We start from the raw sequence: 20590 nt of genomic DNA, 5'->3' as shown, positions 1-20590 counted from the left end.
TCCAATGTTGTGTGTTTCTGTGTGATAACCAGTTTACGATCTATTTGTTTCCCATTTGATTTTCATCCATAAGAATTTCACACAGCTAATAGTGGGTCGGTGGGCATTGACCAGATAATATAGACCAAGTTCACCTGCAATGTTTCAAAAAAGGAGAATGTATAAGAAATGGCACCACTCCATGCATCCTTGACATAAAACTTGGGTTGTGCTCAAAATGGAATTGCCCAGTTAAATTTCAATTAATGTAATTCTGCCATGAAATGGTTGCAAAAAAACCCAATTCAATCTGGTTTCACGTAAAGTGTAATGCAATTAAATGTCTGGGAAATTGGTGGTATCAAATTCGTATTTTTCTTTATCCTAATGAGGTCACAGTTCTCTTTAGACTTCAGACATACAGCATGGAAATTGGTCCTTCAGCCCACCAAGTCCATGCTGATCAGCGTTCACCCCATACACTAGCACTATCCGACACACTAGGGTCAATTTACAATGTACAGAAGACAATTAACCTACAGAATGTAATCTTTGGAATGTGGGAGGAAACGGAGCGCCCAGAGATTTTCTGGCAACTGGTGGTCACAGGGAGAACGTGCAAACTCTGTACAGACAGTACCCATGGTCAGTATTGAACCCGGGTCTCCGGAGCTGAATGGCAGCAACTTTACCGCTGCGCCACTTTGCTGCACCTGTTGTGCTTTTGAATTTTCATGGATGTGTTCACAACTCAAGATGGTCAAGCACAGAACTATTTTTATAGAAAACTATATACCTGCTTTTTCAAAGGACGATTTTAGCTGAAAAAGGATGCATTTATTTTTATTAAATTTACTATTTCCCCGTGCCTATTCTGCTATTTCCACACTGCATACACAGATTAGCACAGTTGTTGGTTCTTTCCAGCTCTGTTTGTGCTGATTTGCTGGTGGATTTTTAAGCCTCTGTTCATGTAGCTTGCAGCTGTTGCTCCTGCTGGTCGAGCCTCTTGCGGAGATGAATCCCAACACCAGGCATGGTCCATCTTTGAGTTAATCAGTCACAGCTGGCACACCATTTGCAAGCACACATTGTCGAGAACACAATATAAATGATTTTATATACAGATGGTTTGGTAAGCAAGATATCCAACACATCATACTACTGTGAACTTCATTTATTGCTTTCCTTTTCTTTCTCCATGTGTATACATGGCTGAGTTTGCAGTGAGGCAGCAATCTGGAGAAGATTCAGATGGTTCACTACAACGTTAAGTTTCATTGCTGTACAATTTAGAACGGAGATGAGGAAACACTTTATCACCCAGAGAGTTGTGAGTCTGTGGAATTCTCTGCCTCAGAGGGTGGTGGAGGCCAGTTCTCTGGATACTTTCAATAAAGAGCTAGATGGGGCTCTTGACGATAGCCGAGTTGTGGGATATGGGGAGAAGGCAGAAACTGATTGTGGATGATCAGCCATGATCACTTTGCTGGCTTGAAGGGCTGAATGGGCTACTCCTGCACCTATTGTCTATTGTCGAATCTGATGCATCAACTTGTCAAACTGGTTTTCCTGACAATTTGTCCTGAAAAAAGATTCTTCACATTTCCCTGTGGAGCAGAGTGTGTTTTTGTCTTTAGTCCAAGAAACTGGTGCTCAATCCTGACCTTCTGAGCTGTCTCTGCAGCATTTGCACGTTCTCCCAGTGACTACATAGGTTTCCACCGGGCACTCGCGTTTCCTCCCTGACCCCAAAGACTTGCTGGTTGGTAGGCAGTGTATTAGAGGCCGTGATTAAAGAATCGGAGAATTTAATTAGCGTGCAAGGGAGAAAATATTTTGCGGAATAGGACAAGACAATGGGACTGCACTGAGAGCAGATATCGACATGATGGGCTATATATGTAGAAAGGCAGATGCTGGTGCATACTGAATTCAGGCACAAAGTAATGGAGTAACTCAGCAGGCCAGTCAGCATCTCTGGTTAAAATAATGCGTGACATTCCAGGTGGGGATCCTTCTTCAGACTGAAGGGTCCCGACCTGAAACGTCACCCATCCCTTTTCTCCAGAGATGCTGCCTGACCAGCTGATTTACTCCAGCACTTTGTGTCTACGATGGGCTAAATGGCCCTTTGTATTTGAAAGCAATATGAGAAATATTCATGGTGCCTCATAAACATAATGCAGAGAACATTTCCTTCAGTGCTCTAGGATTTAAAATTGATTTAGGAAAGAATAAATCATGTTTACAATGATTGGAAGGTCACATCATGCCTTTCATTGGATTCAATCAGTTTGTTACGAAGCCATCTTTTCTGCATCACAGGCATTTCAAGGTTGTCATTCCCTATTCCCTATTTGCCATCCTCTTTGTCATTCAAGGGATTTTGGACCATGTCACTTGGGGCTGCCATAATTTGACACTCTCAGGTCAACTCAGCCATACTCCAGCACATGGTGCTTTGTGAGTCACCAGGGGTCACCATTTAAGAATAAGGGAATGGCCATTTATTACTGAGATGAGGAAAAGCTTTTTCACCCAGAGATTTGTGAATCTGGTGAATTCTCTGCCACAGAAAGTTAAGAGTTGGATATAGATCTCAGAGCTAATGGAATCAAGGGATATGGGGTGAAAGAAGGAATGGCGTACTGAGTGTGGATGATCAGCCATGATCATATTGAATGGTGGTGCTGGCTCGAAGGGACGAATGGCCTACTCCTGCACCTATATTCTATGTTTCTATGTTTCTATGTAAGCAAATGAGCAAACTACCTAACTCAACACTGCCTTCACTTCCCCAAGACAGTCTAATCTTCAGACCAACTCATGTTGTAGAGTAACCTTAAGAATTCATGCTTTCATATTTCCAAGAAATGCCAACCTTTGCCAAAAAAGATTGACCTCATTAGAACTTCTACGACTGACGACAGGTCAAATTTCTTCCCTGTGGCCAGGGCTCTGGAAGTCCGGCCCAGCCAGAGCCGATCTGTTCCCATAGGTAAGGCCTACACTGTGGGCCGGTATCTAGGCCCCTCCTGAGCGCTGTTGCTCTTGCAAAACAGATAATGCAGCAAGCCTTTGGAACCAAGGGTGCCTGAAAATCAGTGGTGGATCTGTACGTACTGTCCTCCGAATGAAACGTTGCCTCTGAGATCCCTCTTAAATATATCCAGGCACGGAAATCGCTATCAAAAGATGGGGGGGGGGGGACACAATTTCATGGCGGCCACACGCACACGCATGCGCAAACATGCGAGGCTTCGGCCGTGGGCCCTGTGGACAGTAACATCGGAAGCTGACCTGGTTGGTGACTGACTCTGAATTTGAGCAACAGAAGCTTCGAGCAACAGAAGCTTCGTCCACCCCAAATCGTGGGGCTTGAATCGGCCCGTTCACGGGGGCTTTCATCAGCCGGCAGGGACTTCAACATCGGGAGTCTCGATCGCCTCGATGCAGCAGTTTCATTTTAAGCCGCGCCGGGCGCTGAAAGGCCATGCAAACGGGCCGATTCAGCCCTTAGAAATCATCTGATCAAGTCCAGATTGCAAAACATGGGGGGAATTGTCCCCCACCTCTCAAGCACGTGTCCCCCCTGTCCGCCCTGGGATTTCTGCCCATGAATATCCCCCCTTACCTCAAACCTATGCTCTCTAGTTTTTTAATCCTCTACCCTGGGAAAATGACTGAGCATTCACCTCATTGTAAAGTGCTCCTTCACATTTTATCGTCAGCTTGCCCTATGATAACACAAGTCTTCAATGATAATCCAAAAATCATTCCAAAATCTCTTGCTTTCAATGGTAATGTGCAAAAGGCATGGGCTGTAGATTATAACCTAGTTCTTTAAATAAGACACTCCAGAGAATTGGTCAGCTCCCAATTTCTGAGTGTTTCTATTAATTCATATTTAGGTTTTCATAGATAAAAAATAAATGTCCATAGTTTTTAATAGATTTTTGAAAGTATTCAAAAATGGTTAACAGGCAATAGAGCAGGAATGGGAATCAACCAGATTTCAAATATCCAGTGTCAGGCTTTTCATATTCACTTAGGGAGTCTGCACTACACAAGGCTTGTTCATGAAACTTGGCATCTTGCCTTCTGGAGGAAAACTATGCCTGGAGGCCCAGCAAGTAACAGTAGCCTTTGACATCTGGCAAACAGTAAGATTGGAAGCTTGCTGGCCAGTAGATCTGTGCCAATACCACATTATGGCTTATATATATTTTTTAATTTAGACATTTATTTTTAAAGGAAGGCAGAGTTGAATAGCATAGTTCAGAAGGAAGAGAGTTAAAGGATGTTTTTTTCTTTAATACTGTTAATTGAAAATTCTGCTCAGTCGTGGCATTGTTTGCTTTGCAACAGCTCACACAAATGGGTAGGCAAAATATATTTGCGTTGAAGTTGGCCTCCAAAGATAAGTTCAAGAGATGTTACTCAGATATCATGTACAGATTCTGTGCTTCATACCACTAAAACAATACTTTACTATGGACAATGCTTTGGGACATATACACGGAAGAATTTCATTGCAGGCATCTGCAGGAGTGAGAGGTGATATCTTCAGGGCTTGCAGTTGGACATAGACATTAAGATTGGGCAGTAGGCTGGTCAGAGAGATGATCATCCTATTATTTGGGGCTATGATGCTTAAAAGTTCCCCTGCCAGATAAGGTCAGTCTACTATAAATTGTGGAGAAGCATAGCCTTATGAAAGCCTATCCTGTCTATAGATTCCGAGTGACATACCCACATTGAAACAGGCCATTCAGCCCTTCAAATCAATGCCGACTTTCAAGTATCTACAGTATCTGTCTATCTGTACTAATCCCATTTGCCAGTAAATAGATTTTTAGTTATTAAAATATAAGGGGCATAATGTGCATCAAATCAACGTTTTGCATTATCAGATTCTGTGCTCAGAGGACCAGATCTATTTCTATGATTCTGTCATCCATGCACAAAGGGTTTGTGAATATATTCCTTTGTGCAGCATAAATAAAACATGCGAGCTGACAGAAGTTTCTGCTCTGATCCGCTCATTATAGGACCTACTATTGTGCGCAACATCTCTGGAAGAATATATCTGTATCATGTAGACTTCCCCGATTGTGGATATTGGCTGCTGCCAAAGTAACGCCTCTCCCTTCAAAGGGAAAGGTCCGCTATGCTCTCAAAAGACGGATTAGAGCATCTTGTACAATATCACACTTCTCACTTTATACACACACAATAGTGCAAAGTTCTTTCAGCATCAGTAAACACCTAGAACACGTCTTTCAATTCCGATTAAACTGCATTTTCTCTCTCATGTATCAACTTAAAGCTCGTTGATTTGTACTGTATTTCCCTTGAGACTTACTTAGGCAAATTTGGGCTGAAGTGAATTGAAACAATAGTGCTGAATGGGTTCTGTAATAGAATAGGTGAGGACAATTAAATCCTCTTAACTTTTCAGTCAATCTTTTGATTTCATAATCCTTCCTGTGTTTTGGCAGGAGCCGCAACTTCAGAATCATTGTTTTGGTTCAGAATATAGGTTCACATACAAATATATAAAACAGCTTTCTAAAAAAGTGCAGTACACTAATTAATGTATTCTTTTAGCACTCCTGACAAACACAAGTATTTGCTAACACATTCCACCTACTTATATTCTAATCTACTGCACATGCAAGTTCATGTTTCTTAGAATATTAAATGATTGTTACTCTGCAAAATTAGGTTATCCAACTCAACCGCCAGGTCATTACCATAATTATCAGTTCTATGAAGGCTTCCAAAACACTGCTTAAAATAATAATAATATATTCATTGAAACTCTACTCAAGAAGCTCGACATACTTGAATTCTAATTTTAAGATCAGTCGGTGTGCATGAAGAGGCTACTTTTGTTTGCAGCCAAGATGTAAAAACGTGCTTTGCAAAAATAATCACCAGTAGTTATGTGGGGATTGCTGAGAAGACTAAAATGTATTAGTTCTGAGAAATTGATGATTAAATGGATTGCATTATTGTAGTCTGTCAGCAGATAATACAGAGGCTGAGAATCTGAAAACATCCAGTTGATCAAGTAGCTGGGCATTTCCTTGGATTTTACCAGCTGCCTAAACTGTGCACATGTAATGTGTAAGAAAGAACTGCAGATGCTGGTAAAATCAAAGGTTGACACAAAATGCTGGAATAACTCAGTGGGTGAGGTAGCATCTATGGAGCGAAGGAATGGGTGACATTTCGGGTCGAGACCCTTCTTCATGTGACGTTTTGGGTCGAAGTAGGGTCTTGACCCGAAATGTCGCCCATTCCTTCTCTCCATAGATGCTGCCTCACCTGCTGAGTTTCTCCAGCATTTTGTGTCTACCTGTGCACATGTAATGTTCAGCTGATTTATCTGTCATGATTTGAAATACAAGATTATAGAGAGTGCATTTGCCTGGGATCGGTAGACACAATATATGTAGGGATGCCTGAAATTCTCCAATGATTTCAGGGAAATTATTAGTTTCAGATCCTCTGAGGTTTGAATGTAAAGAGTGTGGAAACACAAAGTCTGGAGGGCTACCCAGAGATAGAGTAACAGTGGAGCAGAGTGCTGAGGTAGAAACAAGCCCCGATATTGCTTGCAACCTTGCAGAATTTGAGATTGGAAGACCATTAACACATTAATGATTCAAGAATCTCTAAAACGGCCAGGTATCAAATGCAAGAAAGGCACAGATATCTCTGAAAACCAACTACCAAATAAAAAAAAGCCAAATAAAACATTTTAGGCATGAATTTTTTATTGTCAAAGTTGGAGAGTGGGGCAGTGAAAGATTATTGATTAACATAAGGGCACAGCTTTAAGGTGATATGGGCAAAGTTGTATAACACTTCAGGTGGTGAGAGCTTAAAATGCACTGCCAGAGTGATTGTTGGAGCAGATACGTTAGTGACATTTAAACTACTATTGGACAGTCATATTGGATGTGCAGGTATTAGAGGGATTTGGATTCCGTTCAGCTGGATAAGCGATGGTCTTGGCATCATGTTCGGTATAGACATTGCAGGTCGAAGGGCCTGCACTGTTCTATATTCCAACTCAGAGTCCAATCAGATGGGAAATTTGTGAGTGCAAAACAGAAAATTCCATTTTCAAACATTACTAAAACCAGATAATAAATTCCTCTTTCAACGTTTGATTGTTTTTCGCGTCACAAAGTCAGATATTACATGAATATTATCATATCACAACTGATGCAAGCATAAAGACTGGGTGATGTATCACCAAAATATATGGAAATTACTTCACAAATAATTAATTAATTATAATTGTGGTGGTTAGTATAAAATTCGCCATGTGTTTGATCAGGAATATTTTTTTTGGTTATTTTTGGTTGCAATGTTGAACAGGACAGCATTAGTTTAAAATAGTTGACAGCTGTCACAAACAGATGAAGGATTTAACATCCCAATAATTTTCCTTCATTGTCAAAGAGTCTGAAGCTAAATGTAGTTTAAACAAGGTTTAAACAATGTGTAAACTCGTGTGAAATGTGACAGAGCGAGCTGTCGTGACTATGTTGGAAGATCATAATCTTTGGATTTTCAAATGTGTTCAGTTCTTCGAATTTTTAAGACTGGAATTCAACCACAAGTTTGCCATGGTCAAAAGTTCCTTTCTGAATTTTCAAACTGACAATCATCATAGTTCCTTTTGTGCAGAGAAATCTTTGTGCTTTTCACACAGTGCTTACAAAGACCATTGATTTCGATTTTAACAGAAACAATATTAAAATAAAATAAAACCAAAAAATATATATTAAAGTAGTTAGCTTGAGTATAGTAAAGACATTTCAAATATTGTATCTTATATAAGAATCCATGTTCTAGCAGGATGTGTTTCAATGGGGAAGTGTCCTGCATCTCCTTCATATTCCTTCATATCAAATAGAATTTTCGAACAAAAGTAAATGACTACTCAAAATATCAACCAAGGCTCTACATGTAACTATACAGTCAGAAGCTTTTAAAATAGGTAGAATGGACGATGCTAAATAAAATATGAGTGTAACTGCTCAGCAAGACTGTGAAGTAATAAAGTCAATGATGCTTTATAAAATGATGAAATGAAGATAGTTAATTGGAATCAACCTGGTTATTATGCTTATTGAATGAATCAGAGAGTGCAAATCTCATCAGATTAATTTACAATCTTGGAAAGTGACACACTTATAATTCCGATTTCCATTTGAAATATCAGCATGTTTTTATTCTCGCTGAAGGATTACAGTTATTAGTTTAGTTTAGTTTAGAGATACAACGTGGGAAACATGCCTTTCGGCCCACGCTGACCAACGATCACCAGTATATTAGTTTGATCTTGGGGGCATTTACAGAAGCCAATTAACCGACAAACCTGCACATCTTTGGAGCATGGGAGGAAAAACCACCCAGAGAAAAACCACGCTGTCACAGGGAGAATGTGCAAACTCCACACAGACAACACCCCAGGTCAGGATCAAACCTAGGTCTCTGGTGTTGTGCGACAGCTACTCTACCATTGTGCCACTGTGCCACACTCTTATCTTAACATTAATCTTAGGTAAAGAAGAGTGGATAGAAACAGTCTTTAATGCTTCTTTGAGATTCTTCGATAAGAGTACATCAAATATTAAACAAGAAAAAGCCACTTGAATAATGAAGTCAGTTCCTTTCAATGATCATTTACTACTTAGTAAAGATAAATGTTTAAATATCTGATGAAAGCTTTGCTCAAAATTTGCAGAGGGTACTCTGAAAACGCCTTCTAATCCCATGATCACTACAATCTCAGAGGACAGCGGCAACTCGTGAAAGGCCTGGATAGAGTGAATGTGGAGAGGATGTTTCCACTTGTGGGAGAATCTAGGACTAGAGGCAACATCCCCGGAATAAAAATATTTATCTTTAGAAAGGAGATGAGGAGGTCAAAGGGTGGTGAATCTGTCAGTCTTCAGTCAGAGGGTGGTGAATCTGTGGAACTCGTTGCCGCAGATGGCAGTGGAGGTCGTCAATGGATATTTTTGGGGTGAAGATTGACAGATTCATGATTAGTAAGGGTGTCAGGGGTTATGGGGAAATGGCAAGAGAATGGGGTTGAGAGGGAAAGATAGATCAACCATGAATGAATGGCGGAGTAGACTTGATGGGCCGAATGTCCTAATTCAGCTCCTGAAACTTATGAACTTGTGTATGGATTCGCCACTACCAGAAGTTTCTCCTTTATTCCTAACAACCTGATATTTAAACACATGCCGGTCTATTTATTGTCACCGTTCCCTACCCAAAAACCTTCAGCAAAAGGACTGAAGTAGCTTCAGAAGCAGCTCACCATCGCCTACTAAAGAACAATTTACAGACAGGAGATAAAGGCTGGGTTCTGCAACCGTACTCACAACCAGAGAAATTAATACATTTTGAAAACCAGTGACTATTGTGTCCGGTGATGCTGTTGATAACCTCGTTGTAATGCGCACATACCTTGAAACTGAATGGCGAAGCCCTGCTTGCTGGTGAAGAAATCCGTGTCAAACTGCAGCGTAATGGAATTGAACGTGCTCTGGATATCGGGGGGCAGCATAGAGCCACTGATCTCCCGCAGGAGGATGCCGCTCTCCAGTGGTCCATCCCAAACCTTCAGAACGTCATGAATAGCTTCTGTGTGGAAAACTAGGAAGTGGATGCTGAGAAAACAAAATAACAAAACAAGATCATTCTGAGGGGAATTCTCTGATTTTTGTTTCACACTTTTGGTACACACTTTTCTGGGTGGAGATCGTTACCTTGGTTTTTTACTTTTACTGTGATGTCTCCATCGCCTATTTATTGCAAGTATTAACATGCAGCAACAGTATTTTACATTTGAACTCCAATATCATGATAATTTGCTGTGCTACGAAGAGTACAGGTTTGATATTTAAAAGGAATGCCCCATAATTAAGATTACAATATATGTTCCAAACAGTTAAACTTACTGTAGTTAAAACCTGATTGAATGAGAAGAATTCACTTTCCTTTTTGCCGACAAAGCAAAACGTTTATGACACACCGAGTGAAAATCCACGACTGCTCACTCCGATTATGCTTTTGATTGCATTCATACACCACCAACCTCTAGATTTTAAAAGGTGTGCACCAACAATTTGTCCTGGGCCAACCACATTCAAGCTAAGGCCAAGAAAGAATATCAATGCTTCTACTTCCTCAGACTTTGGAAGTTCGGGCAACGCCAAGTACCAACGTCTACTGCTGCATTGAAGAAAGTATCCATTTTGGATGCATCACAACGTGTTTTGGCAAGAACTCTGCTATAAGACCACAAGAAATTGCAGAGTTGCGGTTATAGCCTCGTCCATTGTCACTGACTAGTGTCCATCTCCACATACACTTCACATTGCATTGGGGGGGGGGGGGGTGGGGGTTTGCAACCTTCACGTGGTTCGCCCTATTTCAACAAATGCAATCAACCTGGCGTGCACAATCAAATATGATCAAATAGAACAAATTGTCCTACAACTTTAGGCTGCGCACGCCATACGCAAGAAAAAGATTGCATTGGGAATGCATCCAACATAATCAGCGACCATTTGCACCTGGTCATTCCTGTTTCTTCCCTTTTCCATCAGGTAGAAATGACAACATTACCATCAGGTTCTGAAACAGCGTATTCCCCACTGTTATCAGAATACTAAACAGTCCTCTCATAATCTAAAATTCATGATTTTCAAACATATCTCACTGTTGCCTTTTTTTGTGACTGCACTTTCTCTATAGCTATAATGCTATAACATTGTAACTCTATATTCAACACTAGTATTTTTTTCTCTTTGCACCACCTGTTTACTTATATTTTACTTGATTATACTCATGCAGGGTATGAATTGACTGGAAAGCATGCAAACACCATTTTCACCGTGTCCCAGTACACATGGCATTAATAAGCTAATACCAATACCAATATACTGGTAATCCTTCCTCTTCCATCTCAATCCTGATGCAGGGTCTTAACCCAAAATGTTGACTTTGATTTTTTTGTCTCCGCAGATGCTGATTTCAGAATTCTGTGCTTTTTTTAAATAACAAACTGGAATTTTTCTGAGTGATGTGCAATGACCCAGGAATCGTCATTATTCTTTTCACTCATGCAGAAGTGATAAATAAGGAAATTGAATTATCTTCAAACAAACTTGACCACACAAATAATGTAAACAAATGGAAATGACTAATCTATGAATATGCCCAAGTACAAATTCAGGTCTTAGTCACAATTATTTCTCCAAATAAAAACATATTTTTACAAGGAACACCCCATATATTCCACCAAATATTCTAAACTGCCTGAGAAACAACAATACTTCAGTCCCCCCAAATATATGTAATTTACCTTCCGGTAAATGACATATATTTTCAAACATGAGCATTTTGTTTTCCATCGATCCTTACTCAACATTTTTTTCTTATTTCAATACTTGTGGTAAAACATTTCACTATTGCAAATCATTATCCAAACAGATCAAACATATTGTCTTCCTTCTTTTCATAAGATTATCTGCAAAGGCAGATTGAAACAACAGCTTTCCCATTACAGAGGTATTGTACAGTCAATCAATTACATTGCCCTTGTATCTCCTTGACAGTCTTTTATATTGGACAGATTATGTTGACCATTTTCATGACCTTAGGCATCAATTAAAATGATCATCTTTAGTGCATATTTTGCTGAAGAACCATCTTTGTTGTCCTTCTTTACCACGAGCTTGACCACCCTCTAAATGTAGTGATTTTAAAATTGTCCCAAACACATTTTAGGAATTGTCCACTTTCTTTTCATGTAACTCTTTCGAACTCCTCAAACTGTTCTCTGTCATTATGTAGATGTGGCTTTTTGAATGTTGACCGATTTGCATCTGTGTGACCCTCCCACCAATTTCCACAGAGGGCAGTGCCAAATGAATACACGGCATCTGTCTTTGCAAGAAAGGGTGAAGTGAATGTTGTGGAAGAGGGAAGAGCATGCAATGATTGGTCTTAGAAACTGAGGTGCAGATTGTTAAGAGTTTGACAGCACTTGGGACATTGGCACAGGGGTCAAATTTAATGAAAGAGCTGATGTCTGTATCTTGTTCATCGACAACTAGTTTGATCCTCAGAAAAAAATGACATTCCTTTGGAAAGGAGTTAAGAATCTCTCCAGTCAAAGGATGGTGAATCTGTGGAATACATTGCAACAGGCGGTCATTGGGTATTTTTAAGGCGATCGTTTCTGTATTTGGGAGATTGACAGATTCTTGATTAATAAGGGTGTCAAGAGTTATTGGGAAATGGCAGGAGAATGCCGGTTGAGAGAGAAATATAGATCACCCATGATAGCTTGGTGGAGTCGACTCGATGGGCCAAATGGCCTTATTCTGCTCCTATGACGTGAACATGTATTCTGTAGTGGGATTTAGTTGTATTAATAAGAATAAACTGCCTGATGAGATTTTTGTAACAGATAACATGGTAACAACATTGCAGCAGTCTTTGATCAATGCTCATTCAATTAGGAGCAATAAGTCCTCACAACTACACCAAATACATATGAAGTTATGCAAGAAAGATTTAAGTAAACTGTTGACTCCCAGGACAAGAGACATAGGCTTACTCCATTGACGAAGTGTGCACTGCAAAGGCCAGGAAGAGAGCAGGTCAAATCATCTCCGAACCCTCTCACCCTTGCCACAAACTCTTTGAAGCACTTCCCTCTGGAAGGTGACTCTGGACTGTCAAAGCCGCCACAGCCAGACATAAAAACAGCTTTTTTTCCCACGAGCAACAGCTCTACTCAACAGCCAAAAGTCTGTAGCCTTCTTTTGCTCTGGTATTTTATTTCATTCTTCACATGTTTAAAATATAATGTTTTAATTGTCTACTGTATATTGTGTTGTTACATGCGAGCCAAGCACCAAGGCAAATTCCTTGTATGTATACATATTTGGCTAATAAAATGTATTTGATTCAATTCAATTACCCACTGTGGTAATGTGAATGCGATGATAGATCAGGTCTTGTAACAATATGTTACAAGAGGAAATGTGGCTACTGATAACAGACCATTGAGTGAAAATTACCTTTGAAGAGCTGCAACATCAATCACTTGGTAGAATCAAAGGGATGCATATTATAATCAGACACTGACATGGGGCAAGGATCCCATCCCAGATTGCTCAAGTAACACTAGTTATAAATTTGTACATTGCTCAAGGAAATGATCATCTTTGATCCAACCTTAGAATTGGATAATTCAGTAATCATGCTTACAGTATAGTAATCACTTTATCAATTCTGCATTTTGTCATCTCAGATATCTGGACTTGCACGACTCATTGAAAATGCTCAATTAATTCATGTTTTGAATGATTATTGTAGAGATATAGATGGGAATTACTCTTCCCATAAGAATAGGCAAGGAACAAAACAATGAAATAATGGCCAACATTTAATATTCCTTGCTCAGATCTGTTGGAGAATTGCATGCAACTGTACATTTTGCTGGAATTCTGGAAGGATGTTAAGACCTTGATCAGAGTTTCAAAAAATGTTTACCAGTATGACTCTAATAATGTCATCTTTGCTTGGTACAGGTAGTAACGCGGTAGCTGTGATCCGAAGCCTTGTGTGTTATAGAAAATCCCATTATAAAGGCATTTGAGTCAATGGGTGAAAGGGGCTTAGGGGCTTGAAAGTTTCAGACTTGCAATACAGACACTCCCTGATTTATGTAAGGGTCAAATTCCATAAACCCTTACGCAAGTCCAATTTTACGCAAGTTGAAATAAACTTAAAACTAGGTAGAAACAAAGTACAAAAGATGCTGGTTAATATACAAAATGACACAGAATGCTGGAGCAACTCAGCAGGTCAAGTAAGCATCTCTGGAGAAGATCGATAGGTGGCATAATGGGTGGGGACCTTTCTTCAGACTGATTCAGTCTGCTGCATTACTCCAGCACTTCATGTTGTTTCACCTTAACACTAGTTGGCAATGGCGCTGGTCTGCACCAGTGAACCCTCCTTCATAAACTGCCACACAGTTCAGTTGACGTGGCTGAAGTTGTGACACATGTTGCAGGCCCTAGTCGACAGCGCTATCTTTAGGCCTTCCCATCGGTGATGGCAGCCAGAAGAAAGCCCTGTTGGCCAGGGGCTAGATTATCAGTAGGGGCTGTCAGCCAGGGTTTGCAACATGAGTAGGGGCTGCAATGATAGCTACGTGAACTGGACGGTGCGGCAGCTGGTGAAGTGGCGCTCACTGGTGTACCTTGTTGAAGATGTCGTGACCTGGCCAGGAGTTCCTCACCATCACCGCCCTCGTTCGCAGTAGCTGAAACTGGAAGAGCAACAAGTCCACGTGACACTTTTATATCTCTGAATCGTATGGAAAGACCTCGCCATCTCACCGTTGCAATAACATAGACAATTAAGAATTTCATTGTTCCATCTGGGACATATGACAATAAAACACTCTTGGCTCTCTTGATACTCTCTCTCGTTCAGGAAACGGAATCACCCATTGTGAATTGTTCACGTAAATCATAAATTACGTAAATCGAGGAATGCCTGGAACAACGTTATTTTTCTTGCCGAATTCTCAAAGTTAGGATCTTGTCAATAATAATAACCATTTTAATTACGGCAAGCTAAAAATACTAAAGACTGCATTTTGTTTGCTGCATTATTTAATACAGCACAAGAGTCCATAGCGTGATGCATGTCCAACCTTGGGATTCATGGCTGTAACCTTGAACTTCACTTTTTAGCTTTGTCTAGTTCAGAGATACAGCACAGAAATAGGCTCTACCTCTTTGGCGAGAGGGAGGAAACTGAAGATCTCAGAGAAAACCCATGGCGTCACGGCGAGAACGTACAAACTCCGTATAGACAGCACCGGTAGTCAGGATCGAACCCGTGTCTCTGGAGCTGCAAGCGTTGTAAGGTAGCAACTCTACCGCTGTGCCATCGTGCCGTCATTGGTGAGCATCACACCAGCCAACTGCTATCTCTAACTTTTGGAATTCCACATTTATACACAAATGTGGGAATCCCAAATTTACAGGCACGAACATAAAACGTGCTGGAAGCTCCATGTGAAATATGGCTTAATATGTTTTTTCTTGGAGCAGAGATATTGACAGAGATATTGAAAGACGTGAGACGTTTTAACAGAGGCTGCGAGACACAAATTCCTTTGTCAAGGATATCAGTAGTCAAAAAGGTTACTGGTTAAAAACAATTGTCTCAAATCCAAAACAAAAAATAAAGAATATTTCCCACACGAAGGGTTGTTAGGCTTTAGAAGTTACCATGTGAAAGGACTGTAACCAGATTGCATACCAACTTTGCATGCATTTGATTAGGTTACAGGCCACAGGAATGGAGATATAGAATTAAGCTAGGCAGATTTTTCGACCAGCACAGGCATGATGGGATGAATGCCCTCTTTCTGTGCTGTAATTCTCTATGAATTACAAAGCTTTGTTTTAAATGGTAGGCTCATCTAAAACAAATGGTCAGGCCATTCAGTGAACAACTTGCTCATCAGTAAAGTCTGATCCTTTTCCAATCTTAGTTATTTGCTATTTTCCAACACAAATTTCTGCCCTGCATTACAACCAGTATCAGCACAAACTTAAAAAGGATTGTTATATTGTGAATGCCTCAAACTCTAGGCTCCATCAACACTTACAATGTACTTGTCAGCATGGGACAGGCATGACGGAAACATGGGCTGCATGCAAACTTCGTAATGGATCACGGATAATGACAAGTCAAAACTCTACAATCATTCTGATGGAAAATTATCAAAACATCAATGGGAAATCAGGTTCTCACTGCCCACACGCTGCATGATCTGTTGTGTATCTCCAGCACTTTGTTTGATTTCAGATTTCCACTATCTGCTAGAATTTGCTTTTTGACTTCTACCTCTCAGTTTAGCAGCGTTAGTTTGACTGAGCCCATAGTCATATGCAATGCAGCTCATAGACAGGCTCCTCGCCAACTAGTCCATTCCAACCAATTGGCCACACAGGAATAGTCCCATTTCCCCCCATTTGGCCCATATCCCTCTTAAACCCTTCCCATCCAATATATGTCCAAATGGATTTTGAAAGTTGCAATTGTGTCCACTTTTATAGCTTTCTCTGGCAGCTCATTCCAGATATCAATACCCTTTGAGTGAAATAGTTCCCCTGGGGTCTCTCCTCACTCACCTTAACCCTATGCCATCTAGAATCCTCTACCCTGGGGGAATGAAGACTTTATCCATGCCTCTCATGGTCTTAAGGTTACCCCCACGTCCATAACTTCAAACACATGGTCCCAGCCTATCCTGACAACTGAAACCCACATGACCAGGTAACGTTCTGGTGAATCTCTGCTGCACCCAAGTCCAATTTTGTTCCTGCACATTGGCTAAGTAAATACATAGAAAAGGCATCACTCCATCACTGCAATGGGAGAAGTTAGCATGGTATGTAAAGTTAAACGGTTGAACTTCTTTGGAACGAATATGAAAGAATGTGACATTTTGAAAGAATATTAGAGATATGCTGTGATAAAACTCCATGGTGCCCAGTCCCTATAAAGATCTTAGCAATCAGTTTACACCTACCACAGTAGATGGCACATAGCTTGTTTGGTCACTTTGCCACATATGATTAACGATAAGCTGTGACAGTACACGCGATGGGCCGATATGTTAAAACAAGAAAACGTTGATGGTTTTTAAATAAGTGCTATTCACCAGAGTGTCATTTCCAAAATTGGTGCTGCCAAAATAATATAATCTCAGTCTCTCATATTAAAAAAGATTTTTGATGATGAAACTCTCCTTTTATGAGGAGCACCACGTTGACTTCACCTTATAAATGGTTTCGGATTCAGTCTTTTCTTTAAATTGGGTCATGAGGCTTAATTACTAACTTGGTTCGTTAATCAAAGGAACAGAATGAGGCCATTTGGATCTTGAAGGCTGCTCCATCAGTTTGCCTGTTACACCAGCTGTTAACATTTTCAGTCCCTTACATGCATATCCACCTTCTTTCAAACAGTTCAATTTGCATTCACATTCTTCTGCATCACTGCTTGCCACATTTTTACAATCATGTTTTTTTTCAGGATTTTTATGGAAGGTTCATTGTGTTTAATTTTTTTTCCAATTAGAGTAATTCCTTATTCATCACCTCTACATTTATTTCAACAATCTATTCAGAAAGTAACCCCTTTATTCCTGAGGAAAACATCATGACACATTACCACTTCCTTTAAAATCCTGGCACAACCATTCATCTGAGGTGTCACTCCGGTGAATAGTTGAGGGATTTACTCTGAACCCATTTCGTTACCAAAAGGGGGGTAGGTGCTCTAATATTCTAAGCTGTGTCACAGAGGAAATATTACCTTAGACCAATTCTATCTCCTTGTTTCTAAAACCGATTAATATTTCACCATTTCATAAATAGGAATATGAACCTCCCCTGGACTGCAACCTTGACGTGGAGGACAGGTTTGTGTACTCCAGTGACCCAGAGAGTTATGTCTGATAGGGTTTCATATCCCTGGCAGGTTCAACCAAACCGGACAGGTCCCGGGTGAGGAGGCAGATGAAGCAGTCCCTGGTCCTCCAGGTTGGGGGTTGGGCGTGGGGTTAACTACCCCACCCTGGAAATAAGTGTGAGTTACAGAAACATTGACGAATGAAAACTAAATTACACACTTGGTTGAAGAAGGTGCCCCAGCGATGGGGAACATGACGCTCCCCAGCCAAACCTGCAAGGGCGCTGGGAAGCTGACACACCTTCTGACACCGAAGAAATCCATCCTTGTGGTGACATGGAATATCCAAACCATGTTCCAGACTGGCAAGGCTGCCACAATTGGCAACAAAATGGTGCGCTACAATCTCTTAGTCCTGGGCTTGGCTGAAACAAGATGGACATAGTCAGGGGAGATCAAATTGGTCAGAGGGCAGTCCATTATCTACCCTAAGAGGCGGGGGCAAAGCATAACAAAGTAAGCAATGTGGACTTGTGGAAAAGAACAAGCCAGGAGCCCATTGGCTTACAAATTGAAAGGAGAAAATGGAGTAGGATTGGACACACCTTCAGGAAACTTGCTACAAACATCATCCGGCAAACCCTGAAATGGAACCTCCAAGGAAAAGGGAAAAGAGGTCGCCTCAGGAACAGCTGGAGAAGAGGTGTCCAGACAGAAATGTCTGAGAGTGGGCTCAACTGGGGAGATCTCGAAAGCGCTGCCAACAACTGAGTGAGGTGGAGGACATTTGTCAATGGCCTATGCTCCTTGAGAAGCAAAGGGCTTATGAAGAAGAAGAACAATATGAATTAAAGCCAATATGTCCATATGTAAATAGAAGGGCACAACACGTAACTAGAAGAGTAATTGAAATACTTTGGCAACTCCAACCTCTTAGTCTGCATTATAATAAGATACCGTTTCATCTAAATTTCCTCTGTATGATGTCAGACTAGCTGGCAATGCATTAACTTTGTCACGTTTAACACATTTCTTATTTAGGTATCACTGCTAGTTGCTGGTGGTAGGTCCGCCCATTGCCAATTGAGCATGTATTGGTAGTTGGAAAGTTTCCCAGCAGCTTATAGTCGCAGGTCTGTCGATGAACCAACCTTATACAGCACCCAAGATAGACACAAAGAGCTGGAGCTACTCAACGGGACAGGCAGCAGCTCTGGAGAGAAGGAATGGGTGATTCTTTGGGTCAAGACCCTTCCTTAGAGATGCTGCCTGTCCCGCTGAGTTACTGCAGGTTTTTGTGTCTATCTTCGGTTCAAATCAGCATCTGCAGTTCCTTCCTACACATTACATAGCACCCATATCATTGAATTGAAATTAAGTCAGTGCAATGTAAACTTAATTACTTATGGCTACGTAATTAAGTTTGTATTATTTTGAATTAATTACAATTATTTGAAATTAATAATATACCAGAAATATCCTGACAATCTAGATGATAAGAGAATATTTTTATTGAGATAATATTTTCTTGACAGCATATCTCATGGTTCAGTTCAACCATGGAAACAGATCCTCCCAGCTTCTTTTCACTGTCTCTTCTCAGTTTTTCATTTTGTATTATTCATAATCATCACACTTCCAATTATTTCCCCATCCATTTGCACGTCAACATTATTTTAGTGCAAACTCCCATCAGGAAGCTACCAGTTAGAATTTATTTCTCTCATAATACTTCAGCTCAGCATATTTTAGGTTTTTCTACCTAAAATGCATTAATCTTCACAACATTTGAGATTGACTCTCCTCCTCTGCCAGAATTATTTTTACTAGCCCAATTAGACCTCTGTGGCTACAATTTTGCCCTGTCTGGTCTCTTCCAAGTCAGTTATTACTAATACATGTTTTATCACTCAGTAATGTTTAGCCTATCTAAGTTTTCAAAATTTCAATTCATAAATTTCATAAACATTAAATTAGTATGCAGGGACATCAAATCATTCATCCAACTCGCATTATAAATAACAATTTAACAACTTGCTTTATTGCATTGCAAAGCTAATCATGCCATTTCTCTATCAATTCACCACCACAGATTCTTTATCATTTCAATTATGTTTATTCCTATCTGTTATTCCATTTGCAATTATAATTTTGACACTTCTTCAAAGTCCTTTCAATTTTCATTTTTTTCATCCACGGAACATAATCATATTTCTACCGTTGCACAATATACCTCAATAGGGAGATATTGCCATTAGATTCTAAGAACAGGAGTGTTACAGGTGAATAACACTAAGTTAGCATCAGGAAAAACTAGAATTTAAAATATCATTGACATGTCAGGAACATAATAAGGATGAAAATGTTTCCTGCAACTCACAACCAAAACTATTATTGTTTGCTCCTGTAATTAAGGTTGTTGACCAAATTTAACGTATTGCAGAATACTACCATCTAATTAATTCTAACCATGCCTGCATCAAATGTCCCTGCACTACTTTCATTTCTCCTCATTTGAATAGGCCATTTCTGTTGGATCCTGAAAGCCTCATCAAGCACACACTAAGTCTATCCATTAAACATAAGTGCACCAAACAGTAATGAAAAGTTTTCAACAATCTTTGACTATGCACAAATGCAATGGATTTTCTAATTAGAGTGCCTCCTACCACAATTATACTGGTAGGGAGCTATGTGATTTCCCAGTACGAGACTCTTATCTCTAAGATACCTCAAATATATTAGTTACATTAAGTGTCCTTGAATGGTTCAAAAAATGTGTGCAATTACCTTTTTTCGCAAAATCTCTGATCCAACAAACAGTGATCACTAAAGCCAAGCTATTCCTCTCAAGGACGTTAGAAGATTAAACCATTGAAATGTGTGAGTATTCACAAGGTTTGGATTATGTTGAATCAAATATTACAAAATCCATGCTATCCATTGTGGGATCCTTGACACATCCAATAAGGATAGACATAGAAACATAGAAACATAGAAATGTTAGGTGCAGGAGTAGGCCATTCGGCCCTTCGAGCCTGCACCGCCA

The 20590-nt window shown here is 40.1% G+C and overlaps 1 protein-coding gene across 1 annotated transcript in view; it reads right to left on the bottom strand.

The window, feature by feature from the left end:
• The window catches only part of csmd2 (CUB and Sushi multiple domains 2), a 577487-nt gene that overhangs the window by 285913 nt on the left and 270984 nt on the right, over positions 1 to 20590 (bottom strand). The window contains 1 exon segment of the mRNA XM_055656152.1: positions 9487 to 9689. Within this exon segment, the coding sequence (XP_055512127.1) occupies positions 9487 to 9689 (203 nt within the window).

Source organism: Leucoraja erinacea, chromosome 26, assembly GCF_028641065.1.
Source record: "Leucoraja erinacea ecotype New England chromosome 26, Leri_hhj_1, whole genome shotgun sequence".
Lineage (NCBI taxonomy): Eukaryota > Metazoa > Chordata > Chondrichthyes > Rajiformes > Rajidae > Leucoraja > Leucoraja erinaceus.
Note: the sequence above shows the minus strand (reverse complement) of the source record. Positions and strands in the feature narration are given on the sequence as shown.